This window comes from Hippocampus zosterae, chromosome 6 (assembly GCF_025434085.1).
Source record: "Hippocampus zosterae strain Florida chromosome 6, ASM2543408v3, whole genome shotgun sequence".
NCBI lineage: Eukaryota > Metazoa > Chordata > Actinopteri > Syngnathiformes > Syngnathidae > Hippocampus > Hippocampus zosterae.
This window is the reverse complement of record NC_067456.1, coordinates 14812515-14830911: the sequence shown is the minus strand read 5'-3', so window position 1 is coordinate 14830911 and position 18397 is coordinate 14812515. Positions and strand designations below refer to the sequence as shown.

The 18397-nt window shown below is 45.5% G+C and overlaps 1 protein-coding gene across 1 annotated transcript; it reads right to left on the bottom strand.

Moving 5' to 3' along the window:
- Nucleotides 1–5934: 5934 nt before the first annotated feature.
- npy8br (neuropeptide Y receptor Y8b) lies at nucleotides 5935–11239 on the bottom strand. The gene is made up of 2 exons (XM_052067527.1): nucleotides 11018–11239; nucleotides 5935–8102 (listed from the first exon to the last, which is right to left on the bottom strand). Exon 2 carries the CDS (start codon nucleotides 7976–7978, stop codon nucleotides 6875–6877), a length of 1104 nt encoding a protein of 367 aa, XP_051923487.1. The 5' UTR covers nucleotides 7979–8102; nucleotides 11018–11239; the 3' UTR covers nucleotides 5935–6874.
- Nucleotides 11240–18397: the final 7158 nt, after the last annotated feature.

Here is an 18397-nt window from a genome sequence, read left to right as displayed (position 1 = left end):
AAATATGATGTTTATTCATTGTGTTTAATATTCTATTCATTGTGTGAGCTGTATAAATGCTAAATTTTGGTCTATAGTTGACCTTCACTAACTTTAAGGGGTTATCAGTTAGTTACATATAAAAACACCTGGCGAACCAGCGGTTAGCGCATCGACCTCACAGTGCAGAGGAACCGGGTTCGATTCCAGCTCCGGCCTCCCTGTGTGGAGTTTGCATGTTCTCCCCGGGCCTGCGTGGGTTTTCTCCGGGTACTCCGGTTTCCTCCCACATTCCAAAAACATGCATGGCAGACTGATTGAACACTCTGAATTGTCCCTAGGTGTGAGTGTGGATAGTTGTTCGTCTCTGTGTGCCCTGCGATTGGCTGGCAACCGCTTCAGGGTGTCCCCGCCTACTGCCCGATGATAGCTGGGATAGGCTCCAGCACCGCCCGCGACCCTAGTGAGGATTAAGCGGTTCGGAAAATGGATGGATATAAAAACACCTAGGCCGTCTTGTTTATTTAAATAAAAGTCCTCGTTTATTTACATTTGCTTCATTGTTATCCTAACATCAAGGCTGCCAATAAAAACAGCCCTCGGTTCAAACGTCCCCTTACCAACAATCCTGGAGCTTACCAAGACATGCAAACACTGAAGCACGACTTTGCCTGGGACCAGTAACTTGCTGAAGTCTCTGCTGGTTGCTTAGCAACTGGTTGTCATGGCACAGCCTGGCAAATGGCAAGTTAGTCAGTCAGTTCAAAACAAATGTGATATCATGTAATGGATTTACAAGTGAGCGGAAGAGGTGCCCTCAGCGAGATTATGTTTGTCCCCATTTCAGTCTTCATTTTAAGATAAGTCAACAGGTTTTTGGCTCCAGTCAGACTTACACCCACAGGCGTGGCAGCATATTGTGCCGTCTCACCACAGATCAAAAATATATGGAAAAACTGAAATAAAATAAAAAATAATCAAGAAAAAATGCATATGATGAGCAGGATAAATGATAGATATATCATTAATGATGAGAAAAGATTTGAGACTGTTTCCAGTCTGGGGAGCAAAAATCTTAACCATAGGTCCCTCTTTGGAAACTGACATCTTCTAACCTTTTCACCACCACCTTTCCGTAACCTTTATGGAAAAGGTCATTGGAACAAGGCAAGAAGTACAGTGACCTCTTTTCAAAAATAGGAAAAGACAGCACCGTTTAAAAAATAAATTTGACTCCACTTTTCCAAACCAGTTATTGCGCGACAGCAAACATTGCTGACGTCAGTTCCTAGCATGAACCTCTCGCATTTCCGTGTAGAGTTGGTAAACTTTGTCGGTGACCTGTTGCTTTATTGCTACCATAAAGGATTCCTTTCCTTTATGAAGCTCGGTCAGTAGTAACCGACGCGATGCTTAGCCTAGGTGGTGGTAATCAAGATAACTTTCCAAAGCATTTTTAGAATCCAAATTCACCTTCCCTTATGTATTTTCCAGGTCATTTCACTCAGATAAGAATGGAATGTTTCAAAGCAAAAAACAGGATAAAGAATAAGCCAATATTCTCTTGTTAGGAGTGTTACAGCGTAGTAGATCCTCTTCAATACAAGAGAGGAGCAAATTGGTTTATTTTCTTTAGAATTAAACACTTTACTCATGTCACTTGATTTACTCCACTCAGTCCGGTAACCAACACATTTGGAAATATTCCACAAATAAATAAAATGTATAAAAAACTAATAATCCCGATACAAACCAAAAGTTGTGAAAATATCACGGTTAAGGGTAAAGTATGAGCCTTAATGGAGACTTCTTACTTTTTTTTCTGATTGATATAAAAATGATTTAGTAGATATAAACACATAACGGGGTAGGACTAGATAAGTTTTTTTACTTCATCCTACTGCCTTGAACATAACTGTGTTGAATGAAGACTGATTTCTTTCTTTTTACTTTTTTATCTACCTTATTTTCTGTCAAATTATTACTGTATATGTTTTATGTTCAATAAAAAAAATTATAGTCCACAAGTAGTTGCATCAAGGCAGACCCTCTGCAGACCATGGGAAAGCCAAAAGTAAATCAATTCATTTCTTTTTCTGTGAACTTGATGGCATTGCAACTGTTGGGTGGGCTCCAAAAACAGTGGACGGATGATTTCTGGCTGTTTTTTTTTAAATCCCTGTAATGAGTTTAGTGTTAACATACTACGAGCATAAATGCCATGTACCTACATAATCCATCCATTATCTGCGCCGCTAACGTTGATATTTCGCAATCATTTTGTTACCCTTGAACAGTAATTGAACAAACAACAGACAGTTGACTGATTTCAAAACTAGAAATCCATCATTTTTTTGTGTACAAGTAATAATACAAATGTGATTATTAAACCGGCGGCCCGGTAGTCCAGTGGTTAGCGCATCGACCTCACAGTGCAGAGGAACCGGGTTCGATTCCAGCTCCGGCCTCCCTGTGTGGAGTTTGCATGTTCTCCCTGGGCCTGCGTGGGTTTTCTCCTGGTACTCCGGTTTCCTCCCACATTCCACATTCTAAATTGTCCCTAGTTGTGAGTGCGGATGGTTGTTCGTCTCCGTGTGCCCTGCGATTGGCTGGCAACCGGTTCAGAGTGTCCCCCGCCTACTGCCTGAATACAGCTGGGATAGGCTCCAGCAGCTTCCGCTTGTGAGGGTAAGCGGATCAGAAAATGGATGGATGATTTATGACATTTATTCAGTTTCACTGTGGTAATGATCCTCCGAGGCAAGACGTACCTCCAAAGTGGCCTGTGGCAAAAATGAGTTGAACACTATAAATCAGTATAGTGTTCCCTTAAGCTACCATGCATGTTTTTGGAATGTGAGTGTAAACTGTAGTACCCAGAGAAAACCCACACAGGCACAGGAAGAACGGTGAGCTTCTAACCAGAAGCTCACCGCGCCACCCTGGCTACATCATACATTTTCTAATTCTAGTGCCATTACTAAAATGAGATGTTGCAACCAAGCCACGACATACAAAAGTCATAATTTTGAGAGTGCTTTTATCCGCACGAAAATGTGTTGAGCAGAAAAGTAAAGTCAAAGTTAAACTCCCACGATGCAGGCCTTCACTACAGCCGGTATCTCCGTGTGTAAATCAAGAAGTCAGCGATACCTTCATTAAGCATATTGAAGTGTCTACAGAGAATTGATTATGATTTTTTTTTCCCTCTGAGCAAGTGAGCTGGGTCCAGATATTTTCCTCATGACTCCTGCAATTTTTTTAGTAGCATGCCTTTCAATAATGCTGCTCCTCTGAACCAAGTAATGCACTACTATTACTGCTATTGCTAATAACATTTTTCAGGTCCAGCGGTTGGCACATGTGCCTCACAGTAAAGAGGTCTTGCCTTCAAATCTTGGCCGCAGCCCGCCTATGTGGCGTTTGGTGCATGTTCTCCCTGCACATATGGGGGGTTTTCTCCAGACACTCCAGCTTTCCCAAAAAAAAAATGTATATTGTCCGGAGGCGTGAGCATAATTGCTAAATTTTCGACATGTGCTCTGTGATTGACTGGCAACCACTCTGGTTTACCTGTGACCCAAATGAAGGCAAAGCAGCATAGACAATAGGTGAAGGGCTGATAAATATTGTTTTAAATAATCTTTCAGATCACTCAAAGACACTGTACATTAACTTAAATAATTCCAATGTTTCGTGAAAAGTGAATGAAAACCAATGTAAAGGCGGGGGGGGGGGGGGGGGGGGACAACTTGGGAGTACCTGTGCAGAGCCAAAAGAGGATAAACAAATGGGACATAGGAAAAGCCTTGGTAAACCTTAAACATCAGAGGAAACAGGAGAAGGCTGGAATGTGAAAGTGTTTCATTGAATGAAATGAGACTTAAATATGATTTATACCAGTGCAGTGGTGAACTACACTTGAGATTCTAAAAGGTCTGTCAATACAACAAGAGATTGTGTCAAGGATTGCACTCACCTTTAGGTGGATGAGAATCGTTACTTGTTCAGACTCATATGTCAACAGGAAGAGAGCTTGACAAGACACGAGTCGTTTCTTTTTTCTTCAATCATCAGGGAGCATGTGTCACGGTTCGAAAACGAACGAAAATGAAAACTAAGACTATACTTACAAAAACACAGAACCAGAACAAACACGACAAGAGCGAGCGGTCTAGAAAAATGATCACTTGAGCAACAGCTTTAGCAAGGTCAACAATACGCCAACAACCTGCTGAAAGTTTGTTGGTCCTTAAATACATGGCTCCCTAATGACAAAATTGGCAGCATGTGTGCACACAGCAGGTAGGGCTCTAGTCTGCCACCTGCTGGGTAAAATAAGAACAGGAACATGACAGCATGAAGCTGTGGGATTTTCACAAGGACGATTCTATTCCAGATGATGAAACCATTTAGAAGCCTGACTCGATCTGACTCCTGATGATCTTGTAAAAAGTACACCTCATATGAGCTATCCCACTTGATTCGCCAAGAGAATGCCATTATTAGCATGTGATGAACCTCTTTTTAGTTTGTGTTATCCCTGTGATCTTAAGACTATTGCTTTCAGGAGAATATCCCAAAATGAAATGCAGGGAGCCAAGATGAAAATCTTTTCTGGAATAACCCTACAGATACAGGACTGTGAACTCATTAGATCTCCAGTGTTTCATTGCGCCATAATGACCCAAGAATCCCTCATCCCCCCTCAGCATTGATGAATATAATAACGTGAGACAACGTTGTACAAATTGTTTCTGGACTACGTCTGCCTTTGGGCCCCTTCATCCTGCCTCTGGCGGCAGAAGAGGTCAGTAAATGTCATTGCGGGACAAGGTGGAGGATGCATGCAGTCAATTATGTTGACAAAGCCTTCAGAGAGCTAATTTAAGACGCTGCCCAGGGAAAACATTGTGAGAAGCACTTTAAGCAGAGGTTATAAAGATCCTGCACAGAGTAACATTCTCACTAAAAACACATGAAGTTTGATGGCGTCATAGTCAGAGTTGGGAAGCATCATCATTTTAGACTCATTGGCCATAACCATGCATAGACTGCAATCTAATGTGATCCAATATAAGAACTCTATAAAAATTCAGATTTATAAAGAAAATAATGCTATAATTCTGCTAAGTTATTTTAACAATGATGAATAATGGAACTGCATTGCACTAAGAAGTGTTTGGAACAATTTTGCCATGTTATTTAGCGACGTGAGGGGCGTAATGTCAGGAATATCTCTCAGTATGAATGAGGCCGTTTCTACAAAACCAAGTCATATCAATTACACCTCTGACAGTGTCCATCAAAACTGCAGTTTTCTTTGTGCGCTGTATATTTAAAAAAAAAATACAGTCCTCATATTAGATTGCATTGTGCAGGTGTACCTAACGTAGTGGCTGATGAGTATGTGTTGATAAGCGCTCCTCCAGCATGAATATTTAGCACAATTCCCACTGAGCTCTGAGTTGAGTGTTGTTCACCCACCCCACGCTATTTAACATTGCAGGCAACAAACACTTTGATTTATTCTGCATCTACAAAGTAAAATGCCCCATATACATCCATTTTCTAATCCGCTTATCCTCACCAGTGGTTAGCGTGTCGACCTCACAGTGCAGAGGTGCAGGGTTCAATTCCGGCTTCGGCCTCCTTGTGTGTTTACATGTTCTCTGCGTGGGTTTTCTGCCGGCACTCCGGGTTCCTCGCACATTCCAAACACATGCATGGCAGGCACACACACACACACACACACACACACATACACACTCATACTGGGACGGTGGAAAATACTCAGTCAGGGCTGACTGTGATAGTTTGCCTTTAATAGAAGACCGTTGATATAAACTCATGGGTCAGTTTTAAATGAGATTGAGAAAAAAATGCAGCAAAAAAGAACGAGCACAAACATGGTCATTTAAATGATTATTGTGAAATTACAAATAAATACATCACTTAAGATAAACATAAATGTTTTAATTCAATCCACATACCAAAGTGAGTAACAGGTTTCCTGCTTTGCTACACAATGCTTTTTATTGCCAACCACACAAGAGACTGAAAGTTTCACATATTTTAAAGGCCAAACATTCATTGAGTAGGGTTATATACAGTTTAGGAATTCTACTTTGGCCTGAATTGCTCAATTGACTTTTTTTCAAACCTACCCCCGTTTGCACACAATATATTGATGCAAACATCATGGAGAATGTCTCAGCTTATCAGGTTTATTATACTGTTGGTGAATCAGTTAAAAAAAGAAACACATGAACACAATGCACATAAATGCCCAGAGTCACAGCAAAATGTTCTTCCCTTTTTTTCAACTGTGCACAAGGCTGCTCCGTCAATAATCATTAACACAACACGGGACACACTCCATTTTATAGTCATCAATGCTGTCAGCATTTGACACCAGACACCCACTTTGTCCTTGTTACTTCATTTGAGGTTTCCAATGCACAGAATCACGGTTTGCAAAGCAAGCTGCAAATATTTAAATACAATGACTTCAGCATGAAAAGATACCATCTAAGGTGCAGCCTTTTTTTTAGATGGCTATCATAAATATTTTATGGTTCCACAGCACTATACAGAGTGCAAATGCACAAAGTTCTTATGTGAAGTGTGTCTTGTAGTCATCCTTTATTACTGCAAACATTTCCAACCTTTGTCCTGTCATTTTGTCACATCCTTTTAGTCAGGCACCATAACAATTAGAGGGCACCAGTCAGGCCGTGACTTTAGTTTCCTCTGGTCAGTTCTTGTCGGGTTCTCTGAAAATGTCAACCATGCTTTTGCATTGAATAAAACAAAAAGCCTTCGAGGAATAAAATCAAGAGAGCAGAGGAGGGGGCCGGTTTGGCTGCTTCCTTTTTCACCGAGAAGCTTCGCTTTAAGTATTGATGCTGTTGGAGCCATTGCTCAACACCGACCCCTTGGTGACCTCTGTGCTCACAGTGGAGAGAGGCACACTCTCATACCGCTCTGCAACGTCCCAGCAGCGACAATGCAACAGGGTGGACTTCAGCTGCTTCTGGAAGTTGTTGTTGAGGAACCCGTAGATGACCGGATTGATACAAGTGGAGGCCATGGCGATGAGATGGCAGAAGGAGAAAATGATGTCATGGCCACAGGATGGAATGGCCTCGTGGTTCCAATCAAACACGGTGTTGAAGATGTTGAGAGGGAGCCAGGAGAGGGCAAAGGCCACCACGATGGAGGTTAACAAGACATTGATCCTCGTGGCACCTTTGTTGTTCTTTTGCTTGGTGTTTCTTCCACGTTCCACAATGTCCTTCCTCCTCCGCAGCCGCAGATAGATGTGCAAGTAGCATAGCATGATGAAGGAAAGAGGCAGGAAGTACTGGAATATGAGCAAAGAGGTGGTGTAGGCCTGGCGCGCTTGAACTGAAGGCCACCGCTCCATACAAACAGGCTGGTCGATGACTTGGAAGGGGCCGGTGAGGTTCTGGAAAGGCAATGTGAGGATGCTGTACTTGACGAAAGGCACAGAGATTAAACAGGCCGTGATCCAGATGAGAGCCACCGCCAAGTAGGACTGCCTTGCCATCGGCTTCCATCCGGTGGGGTGGACAATGAGCTGATAGCGCTCCATGGCGATGAGGACAATGGAGAAGATGGACACCGTGACTGATATACACTGGACGAAGGGCGTGAGCTTGCACAGAGCCTCCCCGAGGATCCAGCGGTCCATCAGCGTGTACAAGATGGTGACCGGCAGGCACACGACGCACATCAGGATGTCGGAGAAGGACAAATTGGCGATGAGGATGTTGGTGACATTGCGCATCTCCTTGTGCCTGGCAATAACAAGCACAAGGCACGAGTTGCCTACGAGTCCCACTGCCAGAACGGCGCTGTACGCTACGATGAGGAAGGTGGTGCCGCTCAACGAGAGCGAGCAGTCCTCTGTGAAATCCCACGGAATCTCTTTCCACAAAGCTTGGTTGGCGTTGATGTTCGACTGTAGCTCCATCGTATTGGGTTCGCTTGAAATGCGGCGGGGGTGTTGAGTCAAATGTTTTGCAATTATTTTATGAATAATGTTGGCAGCCCCTAGAGCCTTTCATTATTTTTCTCTGTGCAGTTTTCTTCATTTTCTGCCAGGAAATAAGAAAAGTTCTCATCATTAAATAGGACTTGTCTCTTGAGATATTAAAATATCACGTACCCTGCTGAGAATGATAGATTCAGAATACCGTATTGTCCCAAATAAAAGATGGCGTTTTTTTGCATTGAAATAAGACAAGTGGGTGTGACAAGTGACAAGTGACAAGTAAATTGAAATAAGAAAAGTGGGGGTCGTCTTATATTCGGGGTCTAGCCATTATACCCATTCGCGACATAGGATGGCGCCAGATATCACTGAAGCGAATGCTGAACTTGACTCCCAAGGCCAAAGTGAACCCCTGCCACGAAGAATAAAAATAAAAATAGCAGTAGCACGAAGAAGAAAAATAAAAAATAGTGGTAAGAAGGAAAAGAGAAGAAAATAATAGAAGAGATAACAGAAAATGGAGAGACGTAGTGACAATCTGGAGAAAAGTGGGTCGAAGATCAGCCAGGTTAACTGGCAGCTGAGGAGAAGTTATGATGAAATTTACATTTCAAAAACTAGAAGCCATTCGTTTGCGAATGTGATTGCACTTTAGTTTACATATTTAAATGCTCAGATATTAAGATTTGAATGAGGCAAAATAACCTGCTTCTCCTCTCAAATATATTGTTGTAATCATTTGTTTCAGATGTACTGTAATTATTTTCTGTATAAAAATTAATTTGGTGTTCAAAAAGTCTTTCTTCAAACTTGAGTTTTGAAAAAGAGGGGCTCGTCTTATAATCAGGGCCGACTTATATTCAGGCCAATGCGGTAGCTTGTTTTCATTGGCACATATTGATATAGGTGGAGGCGAGGCTCACTGGGCGAGTGTTGTTTTGATCCATTGTGACCATGCCGAAGTGTCCTCGAGCTCCAGATTCTGCGTCGTCAGTAAGTGAACGAGGTAACAGTGTAAAGCGTTTTGAGTACCGAAGGTGGAAAAGCGCAGTATAAGTGACAGCTCATTTACCATTGACCACATGTGGAATGTCACTCATTCAGCAGATTTGTCTTCATCGCTATCCTGCCTGTCTGGCACATCGTCCAGTGAACTGTGCAGATCAAGACTTTATAGCGTCTTTAAAATAGCATGCGATTTCCGCCATAATGAGGGTGATAATGACTACTCAGAGACAATCATCCTGTCTCACTACTTCAATATTCCCGAGTGGGAGAATGTGTTCAGTTTCTATCTTTAGAGGTACACGCCTTTGAAATGGCCATTGATACCATGCACTTATGTCATTTCCCTCATCGCTCATTAGTTGATCATTTTAATAGTTTGCCATATGCAGAATGATAAAGAGCAGAATTGCAAAGCCATTCCGAGATCTCATCGCTGTTTCATAATGAATAGGGGAAGGTAAATAAAACTACGGTATCTGTAATCATGATCATTAGGGCTCTGCAAATAAAAACAGAGCCTTCTTTAATGTCATTAACATGCATGTTTGGCAAAATGGCTGCTGGGAGAACAGTCCATTACACAAACAAAAGGAGCACACAAAACATTGTGTGTGTGTGTGTATACATATTTATTTCAATGCTTTCTTTTGTCCACAGCTCACTTCCGCAAAAAGTGTGGGTTTCTCCAGCTATGCTAACAGAATGAAATCTACCTGAGATAGCAGATTTATTACCTTTCATTTAAAGAGCCCTAAATGCTGATAACTGTCGACAGGTGGGACATAAATTGCTCGCAGCTATCTCTGCTATTGTAGTCCTGTTTTGTCTGTGGTGATTACAAAGGAAGCTAGTGCAATGATGTAGACTTGGAGTCCAAAAACAAAGCTGTTCCAGCTTTTTTCAATATTTAAACCAACCGAACAGCTCACCTTGACTAAACCTACTTATTTGTATTGAAAGAAAAACAAAATGGAATACAAATTATGCCGATATTTCGAGGCTATCACTTTTTTTTTGCCATTGAAATTGGGTCATGTTATTTAGGTACATAGATTAAAGGCGTTATATATTGAAAAGAAATATCTGGATATGAAAGACCTGTTTTTCTTGAGAGAAAGTAAAATATCCATGTTTAAAACAAATTCAGCAAATTATAGAGATTATATGGACATTTAGACACCCTATCTATCTATCTAATCCACAGAAGGTAAAATATACAGATTAATAAAGTATAAGGTTGTGATCTTTAAGGCCCATGCCAAAATAGTTACTTCAGTGGCATATAAAACATCCAATTGTTCATGCGCGTGCCATTTTGTAAATTCGATAACTTTTGACAAAAGGCATCCGTCATTTGAAGCAGTCGTGGCACCCACACACCAAAAAAATAAAGAAATAACAGCAACAGAAATGGGCACAGGTCTGGACTTGCTCATGCACAAATGGGAGACAGCAGTGGCGGAAGAGAAGCATGACAGGATGAGAAGTGTGAAAGCGGCAATCTGCGTGCGCGCGAGAGCGCCTGCATGTTCTGCCCACCATCCCTTCTGTGGTGTGTCTGCATGCAGCTGAGCCTCGAGTTTTGGCTTTCGCGTGTGTGTGTGTGTGTGGGGCGGGGGTATCTCGGGCAGGTGGATGAGACTTCTCTGCACCCCAAGTGCGTTCACGGCTCTCCTGTACATGGGACAGCCGGCCCAATGTTTTCTCAAGCGCGCCACTTTGCTCAAAGCATCACTCAGTGCCGGCCGAGAAAGATCGAAGAAAACTGCAGTCCACTTGAAATAGTCTTTCAAGTAAATATTTCAACTGCAATATTAACATCGGCGGCGGGGCTCAGATTTCAAAAATGTTGATTGTGAACCAATTCGGGGTTTTATAAGCGCTTGTTAATTGGAAAAACAATATGCCTGGTCTACTTTTCACTCAACGAACAGATAAACGTTGATTTACGCTGTTTGTATAAATGTTAGTCATCGGTCAGTTCCTTCGAAATGAGCTTCGGTTTCTTACCGAGATGCAGCCTCTTTCTTGTGTTGACTCGGGAGTCGCTTTGCTTGGCGCCAGGTGAGCTCCAGTGACGGAGAGTTTGTGGCGGTGTCGAAGAAAAGGTATGAGGAGGCGTCCTGCTGCTCGGGTCTTACGGCAGCACAGATATTCCTTAAAGCGACCTCACTCACATCCTCCCGCTCAGACGACGATGTGATTGGGAACATGTTACATAATCAATTCCTCCGTGGCACACACTCATGCACGCGCAGCCACGCGCCCCCACACACACGCGTACGCACACATACACGTACGGGCCCAGTGGGGACATTGGATGATTACAAATGTGCACACCTTCCCCAATCTATGAAAATGTAGATCTCAGACTTTCACTCATCCTCCACTGACAAAGCATAGTTTTTTTGTTTTGTTTTGTCAAAAAAAACCTCTACATGGACGTGATTATGTAGAAGTTGTATAGTCGTGCTTTGGTGTTTATGTAATTTGCTAAATATAAATATGTTTTGATTCATGTCAAGAAGGGGGACGAGAACGAGCACCAAGGGGGCCTTTCGTGCTTGGTGAAATTCTGTGTTGAGACCAGACACTCCCAATTTGTGGGGTTATTCCATGAAAAAAAACATTTTTTTGTTGCTTCCCGTATTATTCTAGGATCTAGTAAGCAATGCTCTTCAGATCACATGCAAGAACAGCGTTAAAATTGAGAAGAAAGTATCTCCGTCTGTTATTTGATCAATTATATTTCTTCAGTTTTATCTTACTTATTTTTTTCTTTGTTTCCACAACACAATAATTATAAAAACGCTAAAACCTTGCATTCTACTTCACAATGCCAATAAGAGTGTCAAAATGTCAAGTGTTTTAAGTCACAACATCATCAGGAGTCAGACTGCTTCTTGAATTGTATACAATAAATGCTTTTACACATCAGCATGTATTGTATCGTATTGTATCCTAACGTCTATGCAAAAAGTGGAATGGAATTGGACAACTATCCCCATCATCTCAATTTGAGTGCAGCCTTCGACACAATCGCTCATCGTCTTGAGTCTTACTTCCATTTCTGTGCACAGTGCAAGTCGAATGCAAAGTGTGTTCTAATTGTGCATGGGTGACGGTTTCTTTCTTTTGGTACTTTTTTCTTTTCATATTTTGGTAGACATGTGCAGGTTGAAATGGATGTTTGCACCATTGTGGGAGTGAACAAAGCTGATTCATTTCACATCCCATGGAAGTGGCTCCTCTCATTCCATTTAAGTTTAGCGCAGGAGAGGCGCATGTTTTACATGGCGGAAGTCCGTGTAGGAGATCGTCTCACGCAAAGTTCATTTTGGAACAAATATCCATTTGCAGATGATGTAAAATTGGCCAGTCCAAAGTGGGCTCTTGACGACCCACCCCCATCATTGCGTCTGTGTGCGACAACTCATTCATACACACACACACACACACACACACACGTACCGCAGTCAGGAGGGTGCTTTTAAAAATACATTCACAATGATGACAATAATTATGCATTCAAATGTCTGATTTCTGCAATGACTCAGAGGTTTTGATACATGCCATTTTCCTATTTATGAATGAAATACGATGACGTCCATGACACATATCAGTGGAGCACGGAATCTGTCTGCCTACTTTTCAATCAAATCCACCAAAATCGCGTGACACCACTTGTGCCAACACTTGAACCTTGTTCTAACTAGTTTCAGGTCAAGTCTGCTCTCTGTGATCAAATTGGCAGGTGCTCTGGGTGCGTGTAATAAAAGTCCGCCGGAAGCTAGACTTGCAATAAAAATGCACTAGTTTTTACACCAAGCGCATGTGTGCCTGTCTACATGTCTGCTGTTTATTAAATGTATAGTGCATACAGGAGCAATGATAATAGGGCCTTCGAATCAGCCACTATCCCGCTGCCCCTCATGCATAAGTCACCATGGCTAAAATATTTTCTTTCTTTGAATGTCTTGTCATAGATATTAGATTAAAAATTGCTGTGCATTCATTTATCATTATATGCAAAATATCTGCTAGTTAGCCTCCCGCACGTTATACGGAAAAATGAGGTCTACCATACAAAGCCTGCTCTATTGCGGCACGTCCGCAGTCCAATCATTATCACGATTACAATCTGTGTCCAGCTTCCACCGACGGTAACACCTCTATCTATTTTCAACTTAATTCATTTTTTCCACGTCTCTTATTTGAGCAACAGATTGTTAACTGAGTCTTCGCAATGTTCCCACACATGGCTGTCTCAAGTGGAGGCTGTTGGCGAGCACAGTAATAGCCGTTTGTCGGCAAGACAGAACAATGAGGCGTCCGCGCCAACCAGCAGCAGATCCGTAGGTGTGAACTTTACACTAAGACAAGAGTGATAGACCACTCAAAAATTACCGTTAGACTTTGGGGAGAACAGCTGGGAAATAACATCCCCCTAATGAGCAACTTGCCACCATCACTCATCTGTCACTCGTCTCTAGCTTTTGATTTTTTTTTTCTGCTGCTGCTTTGATTGAGGGTGGAAGCATTTCCACACAACAGTCTTACGTCTTGGGTGACATGAAATGATTTTCCATCAAAGTTTGTCATGAGCGCGACGCGGCATGTTGATGAGCTGAAAGTTGCCCAAGTTCAAAAAGGGAAGTCAAATCAGATTTTGTAATACAGGGAGGAGGTACATTTCTTATGGCTTCTACAACAAACATGTCACTCAGAAAGCTCAAGAACAGATACTGTGCATGCAACATTTACAATATGATAAGTAAAAGCTTATTAATATTTATCTGATAGCTCATTGATGCACTCCCTTATTCAGTTAACTCGACTGTTCAGATATCCCTCCCTGTGCTATGCTTACATGAAGATAATGTTTGTATAAATTAAACAAATTACCATATTTGGATTCAAAGGGAGACGTATACAAATGGCAAGATTTACACAAAGGTGATATATTTTCAAGGTTGAATGTGTCACAGACTGTAATTCCAGGAAACATTGCTTGTGTCACGTTATGCACGAAGCAGGAAAAAGAACTGCTTCGTATGTAACAGAGCAAATGAGAATGAGTGGATCTCCGAAATAGCAGACACTGAAAAAGGACCTTCTCACAAAATAATATTTATTACAAACCAAAATTACGCTGTCTAATTGACAAAACAGAAAGCGCTGGTTACTAACGAAAAACCAGGAATGAATATAACGAAACAACGAAAAACGGCAGGGGAATCAATGAGGTAATTACGATAATCTTAATAATGGAACGTCGAAGAATGTAAAGAACAGCAATTGTATAAGAGTAGCGTTTTCTAAAATAAAAGGGTCAACCGCCGGAGCGCCTAGATAAGCAGGTGCAATCACAGACAAATAGGCAGCAGGTGTGCAGGCGGTCGAAATGGAACGCCTGCCACCTGCTGCCAAATACGGAACATGACAGCTTGAGTGTGACATACTTGCACCGGTGCACCGTCGGTCGGTGAAGGCCCTCGTTATCGACGAATGCGGCCCCCAGGACAGGGCGACGGCTCCTTGTGCTTGTGTCTCCGATGACTGTGGAGGCCCAAGTCTTCCCCGAAAACCCCACCCGCAGGATTGACAGAAGTGGGTTAGGGGGCCAGGCGGTTGCAGGGCCCTCTCCTTCCTCCGCGCTCGCCGGTCCTCCTCCGCAGCGACGCGTCGAGTCTCGAAGACCCGGACCCCGCCCCGCACAGCCCCACGCCAGGCCACCCGATCCGCGGCCAGGTCAGCCCACTGTGCCGGGGGAATCCGTCACCGCTGAAGATGACCCTTTAGCTGGTCTTTGAATCGTCTTTTCGGGGCACCGCGGGGATGGGTGCCCTCCAGCAACTCCGCTTAGAGGAGCTGCTTCGGGAGACGGTCGTCGCTCATCCGCTGCACGTGGCCGGCCCACCGCAGTTGCGCCAAGGTGATCATGGCCTCGATACTCGTGAGGCCAGCCCGGGTGAGGATCTCATTATTAGTCAATCTCTCCTCCCAGGAAACGTTGAGGAGAGATCGGAGTCGGCCTTGGTGGAACCTCTCGGGCCTCTTGATGCTGCTCCGATAGAGGGTCTAACATTCGGCGCCATAGAGAAGGGTCGGGAGGACGACAGACTTATACACCATGATCTTCGTGTTGGTGGAAATGGCGTGATTCCTGAAGACCCGACGACCGAGGCGTCCAAAGGCTGTGTGGGCTGCCTGGATACGGTGAGTGGGGTCCTCCTCCGGCGTCCTGCTGGATAATGCTACCCAGGTAAGGGAACGCCGAGACCTGCTCGATGGGTTCGTTGTCTATGGTGATTTGGGGTGGATGATGGTTCAGGTGGAGGGTCTTTGTCTTTTTGGTGTTGACGGAGAGGCCAAAGGTCCTGTACGCCGCGGCAAAGCCGTCCGCGATGAGCTGGAGGCCCCCGGAGGAGTTGGAGACCGCAGCATTGTCATCAGCGTACTGGAGTTCGCTGACGGTCGTGACCATGGTCCCCCGCTTGCTCCTCAAACGGCTGAGGTTGAAGAGCGACCCTTCTGTTTGGTAGCGTAAACTGATTCCGTGCTCCTGGACAGCAGAGATGTGGTGGATGAGCGCGGCGATGTAGAGGCAGAACAACGTCGGTGCCACCGTGCAGCCCTGTTTGACATCGGTCCGAACCGGGAATGGGGGAGTCATTTCACCCTGAGTCAGGACGCAACCCTTCATGCCGTCGTGAAACATCCGGATGAGGGATATGAATTTGGGGGGGCAGCCTTGACGTTCCAGCACTTTGTCGAGTGCTGTTCAGGGCACAGAATCAAACGCTTTGGCCAGATCATAAAAGATGGCGTGGAACTCCCTCCGCTGCTCCCGGCACTTCTCCAGGAGCTGCCTGGCGCAGAACACCATGTCCGCGGTTCCCCTGCCTGAACGGAAGCCTGCCTGGGACTCCGGAAGAACCCGCTCAGCGAGACAGGTGAGTCGGTCGGCCAGTATACAACAGATGAGTTTTCCAGCAGTTGACAGCAGGGAAATTCCACGATAGTTTCCACAGTCGAGTTTGTCGCCCTTCTTGAATATCGTGACGATGACGGAGTCCTTCAGTTCTCCAGGCACCGTCTCCTCGACCCAGCATTGAAGGATGAAGGTGTGGAGGCGGGTGAGGAGATGTGCACCGCCAGCTTGTAAAAGTTCTACGGGGATGTCGTCAACTCCAGCAGCTTTGTTCTTCTTCATCCTCCTCAGGGCTCCGGAGATCTCCCGGAGAGTCGGCAGCTCCGTCATCCAGTGTTGCACGGGGAGCTGGGGAACAGGATCGAGGAAGCCGTCTGCTGCGCATGTCGGACGGTTCAGGAGCTCCATGAAATGCTCCTTCCATCGCTGGTGAGTATCCTCCTTTTTCTGCAGTATTGTGCCATCCTTTGCCTTCACAGCCATTGGAGGACTGTGAGCCGGACCGATGATCTTCCTCGTTGCTTCGAAGAAGGATCTGGTATCGTGACGGTCAGCGACACTCTGCATTTGGTGGGAAAAGTTGACCCACCATTGATTTTGGATCCTCCGGATCTCTCTCTGTGCTTCACTCTTGGCCGCCCGGTAGACTTCTTCAAGTCTCTTGGAGGAAACACAGTTCTGCCATGCAATGAGAGCCTCTCTCTTTCTTGAAATCAGTGGCTCAATTTCTTCCAGGTTTTCGGCAAACCAATCGAGATTTCTCCTCTTCTGGATACCGAGGACCTCTTCCGCGGATTTGGTGAGCGCAGTTTTCAAGTGCTCCCAGTCTGAGTGGACAGTGGCAGGAAGGGTCTGAGGTTGAGTGTCCAGTTTGTCCGCGAGGGACGTCTGGTACTGTTCGAGGACTTCGGGATTCCTCAGCAGCCCAACATTGAAACGTATCCTCTTGGGGATCTTCTTCCTTCTTTTCGCAGGCGCGATCTTCAGCCTAAGTCTTGAGGCTACCAGCCTGTGATCGGACCATCCGTCATCCATGGAGCGGATTGCCCTCGTGACCATGACGTCCGCTCGGTCGCAGATGCGGGTAAGGACGTAATCGATCAGGTGCCAGTGGCCGGATCTTGGATGTTGCCAGGTGGTCTTGTGCTTGTTGGCCATCCGAAACAGTGTGTTGGTTATTACCATCTCCGTCTCTGCGCGGAGACCAAGGAGTAGTTCTCCATTTTCGTTGCAGTTGCCAACGCCTTCCTTCCCCAGAATCCCTCCCCAAAGCTGATGGTCCCGGCCCACCCGCGCGTTGAAATCCCCCAGAACGAAGAGCTTATCCCGGGGGTTGACGCGGAGGATCAGGCCACGCAGCGCGGCATAGAAGGACTCCTTCGCCTCCTCCGAGGCGTCCAGGGTAGGTGCATAGGCGCTGATGATCACAAGGGATTGGGATTGACACAGAGGTAGAGTGATGGACATGAGTCTCTCAGAAGTTCTTAGGGGCATGATGTTGTGATCCCTAACCAGATGTGACTTAATGCAGAACCCTACACCGTGAATTCTTCTCTCCTCCACAGCTCGTCCGCTCCAGAAGAAGGTGTACCCGTGCCGAGGCTCCTCGATCTGCCCGGCCGCAGGGAGACGGGTCTCGGAGAGGGCCACAATGTCCAGGCCGAGCTTCTGAATCTCAAGGGCGATGAGGGCAGTCCTGCGCTCTGGTCTATTTGCTCTTGCATTGTCCATCAGGGTTTGTACATTCCAAGCGCCGATTTCCAGGAAAGCAGTCTGGTTATTGTATTTGTTTCGCCCGCATGAAGGATGAATCTGCTGGAGGCGGGTCTCCAGCCGATCGGTGGCGGTGATGGGCGTGTTTAGGCCGCCTTTTATTGGCCCTTCCTCGGATTGAGGGGAGCAGCGCTACGACTAAAGAGTCCTGCTCCGCCACCGTGGTCGCTGCCTCTCCCCTGCACCATCACCAGTTCGCAAGGGGAGGGACCATCGTGCCACGGCCGCCGACGTGTGGTTGTGGAACTAGGGACGTGGGCCCTCATCTGAGCCTGTCCCCGACACCCCGCGCCATCGCCGCCGGACTTCTTGAGGTTAAGGGGATCGGGAGAAGGGGGAAACGGGCTGAGGGGGCAAGGAGGGGGAGGGGGGAGAATCGCCATCCTGGGGGCTATGTAGCGTGAGGGAGGGGGACGGGTCGCAACCCCGGCCTTGCACTTCGACCCCGTGGCCAGGGTCCACGGCAGCGCGGTGGCCGACGGTGGTGGTCCAGGGGGTCTGCAGCACCCGAGGTTGCATCGTGGGTGCGCCGGGCCCGGTGTTTTATTTTGAAGGGTGGGCATTCCTTCATAACCCATGGGGATGGTCGGCTTGGGGATCCGGTCCGTCGCCTTGCTCGGCGCTTAACGCCAGGACTGCGGTGGATTTGTATACTGCCGGACGCGGTCCCGCGGGATTTTGCT